The 12,007-nt window shown below is 37.0% G+C and overlaps 1 protein-coding gene across 4 annotated transcripts in view; it reads left to right on the top strand.

The window, feature by feature from the left end:
* Positions 1 to 12,007, top strand: part of EPB41L4A (erythrocyte membrane protein band 4.1 like 4A) — a 244,559-nt gene that overhangs the window by 130,326 nt on the left and 102,226 nt on the right. For all 4 annotated transcript variants that reach the window (XM_058538493.1, XM_058538485.1, XM_058538475.1 and 1 more), the window contains one exon: positions 5,234 to 5,312. In XM_058538493.1, coding sequence (XP_058394476.1) covers positions 5,234 to 5,312 — 79 coding nt within the window. The remainder of the gene's footprint in view (positions 1 to 5,233; positions 5,313 to 12,007) is intronic.

Raw genomic sequence — 12,007 nt, 5'->3', positions numbered from 1 at the left:
ATAAATGCAAACAACTCCCATGAGGTATCTTCATATAAATGCTAGGAGTTCCAATTTAAAAAGTCTCATCCCTCGGGATCTAGATATCTGCACTTTGCTGAAAGATTCAGGTATGATAATAAATACACTAAATATCTAGTCATTTGAACCAAATACTTAAAAAATACCAATTTAAAAATTAGAATAATTTCAGGAATGATTATTTTAAAATAAACACAGATTTTTCTATAAAAAAGTTGAGATTTCTATTCAGGTGATGAAGAAACATGTAAATTATTTTATTTAAGGTGTGTATCAAAGTGTTCCTAAGCACATTTGAATTATCTATTTTTTACATAGTATGAAATATTCTACTTAAATATCTAAAATCTATAATGCAGTTGCTTTCTCATCCTAAATAAATGTTGTCCTGTCAAAATTTTGATGTACAGTGAGAATAAAACACTGATATTACCACTGAAGAAAGATTATGTAACTGAAGAATACATAATCTTTATATTTCATCTCATGAAATAATGTGATAATTAATGAAGGAAAATGGCTCTTAAATCTCCAGTAGATTAGTCAGAGGAATATCTATAAAAATGATAGAGTATTTGCTAGTCAGCAGGATGCTCATAGGTAAGCCTTGATTTATTTATGCTTGAGCTAATTAATGGGAGACTCTTTATGATCTTTAAAGACCTTGAAATTAGTCTTCACAAACGGTAGATTAGAGGATTACCAGTTTCTGGCTTCTGTATTTTTTGCTAAAGGGAAACAATATTAACTTACTTTATGTGAGGATTTTTTAAGGGTAGACTTTGTGGAAAGACATGGATTCACGATAACAATAATTTGGAAATTGGCTTCATCAGTGCCTGATTTTTGTAGTCAGAATAGGAAACCTAAACGTATCTGGCTAGACATTATCCTTGCTCCAAAATGTCCATTTCCGTAGCCTTAGATTGATCTATAAAACAGTGATATATATGAAAGTCTTTGCTTACTCTAAAGGTGGTGTAATTTTGTTTTTCCTTGAGAGGCTGCATAGAATAGTGGCTGGAAAGCACTGACCTCCAGGTGTTAGCAAACTTGGTTCTGATCCTTGTGATCTTAGGCAAGTTGCTCCTTGGATGCTCCTTCCATGTGTTACCAGGTGGTTGTTGAGAATCAAATGTTTATGAAATATTTTTGTACATTATCAAATGCAGTCAAATGGTAATGATGCCTTATATTTAGAACACAAGCCATTTTTTTAAAGAATTTATTCCTTATTTATTAGTATATAGAAATTATTTTTTATTTTATTTTTTTTGCTGAGGAAGATTCGCCCTGAGCTAACATCTGCAGCCAGTCTTCCTCTTTTTGCTTGAGGAAGATTTGCCCTGAGCTAACATCTGTTGCCAATCTTTTTTTTTTTTTTGGTGAGGAAGATTTGCCCTGAGCTAACACCTGTTGCCAGTCCTCCTCTTTTTGCCGAGGAAGATTGTCCCTGGGCTAGCATCCGTGCCCATCTTCTTCTACTTTATATGTGGGACGCCTGCCACAGCATGGCTTGAGCAGTGAGTGCATAGGTTTGCTCCTGGGATCTGAACCTGTGAACCCCGGGCCGCCAAAGCAGAGCATGTGAACTTAACCATTATGCCACCAGGCTGGCCCCTTTTGCCAATCTTCCTCTATTTTGTATAGGGGTTGCCACCGCAACATGGCCACAAGTGGTGTAGGTCCGCTCTGGGGAACCAAACCTGGGCCGCAAAAGCAGAGCACACCAAACGTAACCACTACGCCATCAGGGCTGGCCTCAGAACACAAGGATTTTATATCTAAGTGGGAAATGGAGGGCTGATTTTGGCCAAAAGTCCTTAAAGAAAATTAGCCCAACCTGAATGTTTTTAATTGTGTATTTTTCAAAATTCTGCATAACTGCTCATCACTAAACCTGTTTGAAATGGCTGGGCTTTGTCAGTAGGGTGTAATCTGCCACGTTCCAGGGAACAAAAGCAATTCTGGAGTCTGGACAATGCCTTCTTCCCTTTGTGCACCGTCTTAGCTGCATCTGTGCTCCCCCCACCCCCTCGACACCAGCCCCAGTAGCCTGCGGGCATAGGTAGACCCATCTGCTCAGTAACACGGAGCGTGATTGACAGAGACAGATCAGCAGAGGGTGGACTTCCTGGCTCTTCTAAATATTTAATAGGCTGTGCCTCCCTTACATCTCCATCAGGGGTAGAGGTGTGTTTGTCAGAAATATAAACACAGTGATTAAGTAAACATAAAAATCGAACGTATGGAATCAACTCTAATGATAAGAAACGAGGTTTCTTTTAAAATTTAGTTTTTAAAAGAGCTCTAGCCTAAGGAGTGCCTTGTACAGAAAGGTGTAGATGAGGGGAGAGGAGCAGGGCCCAGTGTTGGTTGTCTTCTATACGCCAGGAACAGGGCTTTGGGGTTCTACAAAAATAGCGTGAATGTGTCATAATAATAATAAATAATGACATAGTTTGTATATTATAAATGTATTATGGCTTTATTACCTGTTGTTCTACTTAATTTCCTTTCTCCAGCTTCTAAGTTCGTGACTTTACTTACTTAGTTAAAAATGAAAATAGGAAGACCAGGGTTACTTTCTGTCGCTTACACAGTATCAGAGAGTTGGGATCACAATGTGTAGGTGGAAATATCTTTACTGAGGTGCATACTTCACATCTTTTCTTTTTTGTTTGTGTGGGAGAGCTTTTGTTAAAAAATTAGAAACTATGACCACCAATTGGTCCACCAGGTAACAAATCCGTTTTAAAACAGATTTAATATAAGATCTAGTTACCACACTGCTCAGAACTATGCAGTTTTGGAAACAGTGCAGCTTAGATTCTTATCCTCTGAAACAGAAATATTTCAAGTAAAAGCATAATAAAATGTGGCTGGCACCCACGGGGCTTGTGTCCTCTTGCACAATATGAGTGTTTAATTTAATTATATTTTATATTTGCCCATGTAGGTATAATTCCAGGCTTTTTTTCATATATATTTGGTATTTGTGCACATAGTTCTTCTGTGTGTGGTAAATGACTGAGATGAGAAATGTCTTCTTAAATATGTAAGAACACATTCTTAGGTTCAGAAAAGTTTGAGAATGAGACAACGATTGCCCCTAATCCTACCACATAGCCTCACTGACAACTGTTTTTTTTTTTCTTAAAAACGTAAGAAATTTCTAACTTACCAGTTTTGCTAAGAGTAAAATTTAAATGTTCTCACCAAAAAAAAAACAAAAAAAGGTAAATAGGTGAGGGGATGGATGTGTTAATTGACCTGATGGGGGGAATCCTTTTACAATGTATACATATATCAAATTGTCACATTGCATTCTTTAAATATCTTACAATTTAATCTGTCAACTATACCTCAATAAAGCTGGAAAAAATAAAGTTTCCAGTCCCTCTTCCCCAAATTTGCCTCTGTTACTAATTTCTTATGTATTCTTCTAGGGGAAAAAATCCCCAAGCATTTTAATGGATAACTTGTTTTTTTCCACAAAAGCGATCATGTTTCTACAGTCAGAAAGAGAGATTGGTGATCTTTCCCCATCAGCACGTAAAGTTCTCCCTTTGCCCATGTGAACAGTTGCATGGCACCATATGTATGCCCTGTGGTTGACTTAAATGTCCGCCTGCTCCTCAGCGTTTAAGTTCTTTCCAGCTTTTTGCAGATATGTTTTTTTGTACTTTTTGCAACAGTTAGTAATAGGTGGATGGTTTTTAAAACGATTTATTTTGTGTATCGATAATCTTCATTATGAAAAAAAAATACATGTATGTTGTAGAAAATGTGAAAAATGGAAAAATTATAACTAAAAATTGTGCATAACCTCACTGGAGATGAGAACCAGCAACATTTTGGCATATTTGGTCCTGTCTTTTTTCCTGTGTTTATGAACACGTAGCCCCATACATACGTAGATACCTGCATAGTTGAAGTCCTACTCTTACACAGATCTGCACCTTGTTTTTCTCCTTTTATATTCTCTTGTGTCTTTAGAAATTCTTGGTGAGTATAATTTTTAAGCAACTTTGTTGAGATATGTTCGACACATAAAAATTGCATATATTTAGGGTATACAACTTGATGTTTTGATATATGTATACATTGTGAAAATATCACCACAATCAAGCTAAATAACTTATCTATCACCTCTACATAGTTACCAGTGTGTGTGTGTGGACGATAGGGGGGTGAGGAGATTTAATTTAAGATCTATCCTCTTAGCAGATTTCAGGTATACAATAAAGTATTGTTAACTATTGTCACCAGGCGGTATAGTAGATCCTTAGAACTCATTTATCTTGTGTAACTGAAACTTTGTACCCTTTGACCAACACCCCCCATTTCCCCCTCCCCCAACTGGCAACCGCCATTCTACTCTCTGCATCTATGTGTGTGACTGTTTTAGATTCCTTATAAAGGAGATCCAGCAGTATTTGTTTTTTGTGTCTGGCTCATTTCACCTAACATAATGTTCTCCGCGTTCATCCATGTTGTGGCAAATAGGAGGATTTTCTTCTTTTTTATGGCTGAACAATATTCCTGTGTGTGTGTGTTTGTGTGTGTATCACGTTTTATTTATCCATTCATTTGTTGACGGACATGTAGGTCGCTCCCATATCTTGGCTGTTGTGAATAATGCTGCAAAGAACATGGGAGTACAGATATCTCTTCGAGATCCTGATTTCATTTCTTTTGGATAAATACCCTATAGTGGGATTGCTGGATCATATGGTAACTCTATTTTTAATTTTTGAGGAACTTCCGTACTATTATGTAATGGCTGTCCCGATTTACATTCCCACCAACAGTGTACAAATGTTCCCTTTTCTCCATATCCTCACTAACATTTTTGTCTTTTCAATAACACCCAGTCTTATAGGTGTGAGGTAATATCTCATTGTGGTTTTGATTTGCATTTCCCTGCTGTTTAGTGATGTTGAGCACCTTTTCATGTATCTGTTGGCTATTTGTATGTCGTCTTTGGAAAAATGTCTATTCAGGTCCTTTGCATATTTTTTAATTGGGTTATTTGTTTTTTGCTGTTGAGTTCTATGAGGTCCTCATATATTTTGGAATTAACCTCTTATCCAGTATATGATTTGCAAATATTTTTGGTGAGTGTAATTTTTAATAGTTGTATAATATTACACTACTACTTTGACTGATTTATAATGGAAATTTAATTAATTTCTATTTTTTGTTTTAGCTGGACCTCCATATACTTTGTATTTTGGTATTAAATTTTATGCCGAAGATCCTTGTAAGCTTAAAGAAGAAATAACCAGGTATGGTATTGACTTTGCTTTTGAACAGTACATGTATGGCATATATAAAAAGCTTTATTTAAAACAAATTGGGGTCAAACATTTGGATGTGTGTCTACCTGCGTTTTGTAATGCACCTCCTTTGAAAGTTAAATTTACACTGGCATTGCGTGAGGCAGATCACTGTCTGATGATAGATGTGTTTGAACAATGGCATGGACCTGGGTAACATGATGATGGATTTTGTATCTTCTGTGATGGGATATTTCCATATCATTATTGTGAAGGATGCATTCAGCCTTTGTAGTCATATAAAAGTAGCCGTTTGAACTGCATAAAGGAAGGATATTTTGGTGCTTGGTTTGCATATATAAATATAAATTTGAAGAACCTGTTATTTCTCTTTAATTGGTTGTAGCTTAAATATCAGCTGTCGGGGGGTTTCATTTATCTCTATAGGAAATGAAAAGATAATTGCTTTTAGTGTTAAGGGAGAGAAAAGAACCAATGTTTTATAATATATTAATCACCTTTGTCATCAAATATTTTATTTTGATTAAGGCAGAGTTTCCAATTGGCATTGATTATATTGTTAAAATAGTTCATGCCAGCATTTGAAAGTGGCTTATAACGAGCAGACAATAGTGTTATGTTTTCACTTATTCCGTTAGTGACCTGACTGCACATGGTAGCGAAAACAAAAGTGTTTTCTCTAACTTGACTCTAAGTGATCCGTTTTCCTAGTGAACCCCTATCACTGGCTCAGGTAAAGCCTAATGTGTCATTCAAAAAATTGTAAATCATGTCTTTGATAACCAAGGTAGTCTGTGGTTGTGTTTCTATTCCATCCTTTCATCTTTTTCCTTAGACTTTCTTTTGTCTTGGTTTTGGACTGCACACAGAAGAGTGAGAAGAGGGCAGGCTAATTGGACCTTACCTATTCCACTCTGAAGTGCTATAATTAGGCCTCATTTTTAGATCTGTGCTGATGTCTGCATTCACGTCTTCCATTGCCACATTGTTAGTGAGCCCTCTGAAAAGCGGGGCTGCCCGTTGAGGCTTTCCACGAGTGCACTTCTATGGGAGAAGGGCTTATGTTGGGGAGATGTTGAGGAGAGGGGTCGTTTTTACATTAGAATTTCATGAACAGTCTTTGCAATCAAGAGGGATTTCTGAATCATAGGCTCATGGGGACACTGAGCCCAAGTGGTATAAAAACTCATTAGGCAATTGCAAGGGAACAACATTTTAGGAAAATACAAGGAAAGTCCTTCTTTTTGAAACCTCTCTGTGCCTCAGTTTCCTCAACTGTAAAATTGGAGATGTATCTGTCTCATAAGGATTTCGTAAGCATTAAATGGAATAATGTATGTAAATACAAACTCTTACAGTTGGTTGTGTTTGGCTCATAGTAAGTGCTTGATAAGTGTTAACCTTTATTATTTCATTCCCTCTTGTTCTGGCAGTTTAGTGGAGATACGTCTTATTTAAATGAGGTTCCAAAAGATACTTGATTTAGTGTTAAAGGGAAAAAGAGCTGTGTTTTATAATGCATTACTTCACATCTGTTCACCAAATACTAATGATGAACAGAAATTTCCCTTTGGAATCTACTAACAGCTCATTAACAGAATACATGGATTTGTGTGTAATGTACAGCCCCACAATGCATTCAATACAACCTGTTTTTCCTCAAGTATTAGGCCAGATCATGTAGTTAAGAAACAGATGACATAATTGGCTTACAGTTAGTGGCTATATCTGTAATAATTTTTTGCCTAAAACATATAGTTGAATTTAGGTAAGTTAAATGTGCATTTAATGTGATATCACTATATACTTATTCTTAGTATGTCCTAGAGATAAAGTCATTGATTTGCATGAATATGTTAACTTAAATGGGTAGGCGTAATGGACCTTAAGAATGGAGTCAATTACATGAGATAATTTTGGCAAAAGCAGAAACTGAAATCAAAAAACAAAATCCCCCAATATATGTTCTTAAAGGAAAATTATACTTAGGCCAGCATTTTCAAGTTGAACATTTATCTTGCTTTAATTCTTTGGAACTTGTTCCAGCCTACTCTGTATTGGCTCTTAGATTGTTTCTATTTTTTTGAAAAGAAAAATAATGCTATAGTAAACTTGCTCATACCTATTCTTCCATACATATAGTTTTTTTGATAATCATATTATTTTATACCTATTCTACAGACGTCTTTCACCATCTAACCTACTTGTTTTACCCCTGTGTAGTATTCCATAATTTATTTAACCATGCCCTTGTGGATGGCTCTCCAGCTTGTTCCCTTTTTTTAAATTATAGGTATTGCTGCATTGAATCTTCTCATGTGCATATATGATCATACTGGATCACTATTCCAGAAGGACGTTGTATTTAGGAGAAAAAACAGAAGGTGAATGGCATACACAGGAAAATAAGGTTCTAGACCATGAAAAATATAAGTGAATAGAATCATGTCAACCTGGAGTGCCTGCTCTGTGCTCTAAAATGTTTTCTGAAATAAAGTTGAGGGACTCTGAGGGCATATATCCTAACCTCCACCCTTATATACAGCATTCCTGACAAGTTACCCAGCTTCTTTGTAAACATTTTTAAGATAGAAAACCTTACTGCCTTGCAAAGCAATAGGAAATTCAATAAGAAGTAAATCCCTTGAACTTCTGTCATCAGTACTAGGTTTTCTTTCTAGGTCTATGCAGAATAAATCTAATGTCTCTTCTCTTCGTCGGTCCTTTAAATAATTCGTGTTCTCATGACATCTGTTAAACCTATTTTCAATTCTGATTCAAAATATTATGACAGCCTTCCATCTATTCTGTGTCACTCATAGCTGTGTATCCTCTGCAGATTTGATAAGCATAACACACATATTAGTTAAGAAGGCAGGCTTTAGACTCAGACAGGCTGAGGTTTTGCATCTTTACTCTGCCACTCACTAGCTGTGTAATCTTGAGAAGATTACATAACCTTTTAAAATTTCAGTTTTCTCCTCTGTAAAATGGAGTGCAAGTATTTCTTCAAAAAGATGATTGGAGGAATATATAAGATAATACATGCAAAATGTAATAATGCAAAATATAAGTGTTCAGTAGATGGTTTGTTGTTGTTGGTGCTGTCCAGTCGATTCTGACTCCTAGTGACCTTGTGTACAGCAGAGCAGAACCCTGCTTGGTCTTTCTGTGCCATACTCTCACCTTCCGGAGCTATATCAGACAATGCTCCCCTGCTATGCATATGGTTTTCCTGGCCAATTTTTCAGAAGTGAGTGGCTAGGTCCTTCTTCCTAGTCTATTTTAGTCCGGAAGCTCCGCTGAAACCTGTCCACCATGGGTGACCCTCTGATATTTGAAATACTGGTGGCATAGCTTTCAGCATCATAGCAACATGCAGCTGCCACGTTATGACAACCAATAGATGGTGGTGTGGTTCCTTGACTGGAAGTGAACCCGGGCCTCGGCGGTGAGAGCACCTAATCTTAACCACTAGACCGCCAGCAGTAGATGGGAAGGGTACCTAAAATGGAAATGATAATTATTTTATGTCTTCAAATTATTGATTAAAATATTAAGGAGGAAAAGAAGAACTTAGAGACCTGAGATAGGTCTTCCAAGTTAAGGTCAATCCATTAGTCAGAACTTTCTGGGTGTAGTTGTTCATTTAACTGTGAATCATCCTGCTACTGGCCTCTAGCCTGCATTTCTTGAATTCGTACGCAAAGACAGAATTCACTCACTCACTCACCTCCGTTTGTTCAATAACTACGTAGAGCGTGTTGTTCCAGTGTGCTGAGTACTAAAGTGATTCAGTAGTGACCAAAGTGAAAGAGAGAGTTTCAGTCCTCTGGAGAGGACACAGAGACTGTCCACTGCTTTGCTGACAACCCTATCTGTGATGCCACTGAAATTTTCCTGAACTTCTAAAGATCAAGCAACTATTTCTGAAAAAGAAAGTAATGTTAGTTCCAAACGACTTGTTCATAATGAACACTTTTTAGCTTCTAAAAACAGGAGTGTGTTTCTTAGTTTGTTTTATAATATTTTATAGTATTTTCTTGGAGATTGACATTGTCATCAATTATTATTACTATTTTTTGGTAATCCATATTCTTCACTTTGTGAAGATTAGCTTGTTTTAGCTTCTTTACTAGTTGAATGACCTTCAGTTTCACGTTCACTTCTGGAGTCCCTGTCTCCTTTGCTAAGTGAAGATAATGGTCCTCAATACATCAGAGTTGAGGTGAGGGTCATATTCCAGTATGGATCTAAAAGAAATTTGTAAACTTTAAAGGACTTTACAAATGTAAGGTGATATTATTGCTATTTGTTCCTGTGTTTTAATCATCAGCTTTAAGCTTCTGAGGCAAGTATTATTCCCTATCTGCTTTGTCACTTTCTCTTGAGAATTAGTGGTTTCTTCCTCTACTATTTTTCTTCTTCTTAAGCCATTTTCCCCACAGTGTTCAATATTATGTTATTATTTAAACGTTTCCTTCTGTGCCTCACATTTAAGTTTTATCCAAACTAATGAGGCTCCTATCAAATGCTGTGTTCAGTCTCTGTGGGATGCAGAAAACAATCCTGCCTTCCATGTGGGTAGGTACTCTCCTCTTAGATTCTTCAGTGTCACATTCAACTGGTACCAGAAATCGGACTTCTGCTTGTCCCCACATATTTCAGTTTCCTCATCAGGGAGGATCTCAAGTCATTGAGATGCATACATCTTTTCAAATTAGTGGGTTTTTGCTTTCTTTGGATAAATACCCCAAAGTGGAATTGGTAGTTCTATTTTTAATTGTTTGAGGAATCTCCATGCTGTTTTCCATAGTGGCTGCACCAATTTACATTCCCGCCAGCAGTGTATGAGGGTTCCCTTTTCTCCACATCCTCGCCAACGCTTGTTATTTATTGTCTTTTTGATAATAGCCATTTTGACAGGCGTGAGGTGATATCTCGTAGTTTTTTCTTTTTTTGCCAAGGAAGATTCACCCTGAGCTAACATCCATTGCCAGACTTCCTTGCCTTTTTTTTTTTTTTGTGAGGAAGATTAGCCCTGAGCTAACATCTGTTGCCAATCCTCCTCATTTTTTTGCTGAGGAAGATTGGCCCTGGGCTAACATCTGTGCCCATCTTCCTGTACTTTATATGGGACGCCGCCACAGCATGGTTTGACAAGCAGTGCGTTGGTGTGTGCCCGGGATCCGAACCTGCGAACCCCCGGCTGCCAAAACGGAGCACGCAAACTTAACTGATACAACGCCGGGCCAGCCCCACTCTCTGCCCATTTTTTAATTGGATTCTTTGTTTTTTTGCTATTGAGTTGTATGATGAGTTCTTTATGTATTTTGGATATTAACTCCTTATCAGATATATCATTTGCAAATATATTGTCCTATTCAGTAGGTTGCCTTTTTGTTTTGTTGATGGTTTCCTTCCCTCAGCAAAAGCTTTTTAGTTTGATGTAGTTCCATTTGTTTATTTTTGCTTTTGTTGCCTTTGCCTGAGGAGACAGATTCAAAAAAGTACTGCTAAGACCGATGTCAAAGAGCTGACTGCCTATGTTTTCTCCTAGGAGTTTGACCGTTTCAGGTCTTACATTTAAGTCTTTAATCCATTGAGTTTATTTTTGTATGTGGTATAAGAAAGTGGTTCAGTTTCATTCTTTTGCCTGTAGCTGTCCAGTTTTCCCGACACCATTTATTGATGAGACTATGTTTTCCCCATTATAGATTCTTGCCTCCTTTGTCATAGATTAACCATATAAGCATGGGTTTACTTCTGGGTTTTCTATTCTGTTCCATTGATCTATGTGTCTGTTTTTGTGCCAGTACTATACTGTTTTGATTACTATAGCTTTGTAGTATAGTTTGAAATCAGGGAACATGATACCTCCAGCTTTGTTCCTCTTTCTCAAGATTCTGTTGGCTTACGTCATTAGAAGATGTACTTGAGGCTTCCTTGGTGTGAGCATTTCTGGCTGTCTTTGGCCACAGAATTGCAGAGAAACCTGCTGTTTGGGCTCTTGAAGAAATGTAGTCTTCCCACCGCTTCTTTAAGCAAGTCTCCTTTGCTGTTCTTCTTGCCTCTGATATTTGCTAAATTGTTGATGGTCCTCAACAACGTCTACATCCTTGGTATCAATTCAGCTCTTTTCATTGAATGTCAGATAAATGGAAAACTGTGAGGCCGATATTTCAAGACCTTCACTTGTGTTGTACTGGTTGTAGTGTTGTGATAAGTGGGGATAGGGTGGAAGATGGAGCACTGCTCCCCCAGAGTTCACATTCTAGCTTAGGAGACAGTGCATGTACACCAGTGTGTTAATTTACATAAAAAGGTAACCAGTAATTGCTTTATGAAGCCTCTGCTTGGAACCAGAATGTGTTCTGGAAAGCTTCCTTATTAAGTGGATCATTTTTAATCAGCACTTTTTTTCTCCAATAGGGGTACAATATAACTAGAGTCATGATATAACTCATTGTCCAAACCTTGATACTTTGGAAAATGATGAAGAGTTATTAATAATTAGGCATATATAATAGGGATAAACTAGAACAGTCCTAGGCAAACTGGGTTGTAGTTTCATCCTAATTAAACCAGAGATAAACAAGGACTCAAGCATTCAATCATAGCCTTAATCAGAATGACACAGAAGAAAAGACCTAACAACTCTAAATCTATCATTTAAATAAAAT

Source organism: Diceros bicornis, chromosome 1 (genome assembly GCF_020826845.1).
Source record: "Diceros bicornis minor isolate mBicDic1 chromosome 1, mDicBic1.mat.cur, whole genome shotgun sequence".
NCBI classification, from domain to species: domain Eukaryota; kingdom Metazoa; phylum Chordata; class Mammalia; order Perissodactyla; family Rhinocerotidae; genus Diceros; species Diceros bicornis.
Note: the sequence above shows the minus strand (reverse complement) of the source record. Positions and strands in the feature narration are given on the sequence as shown.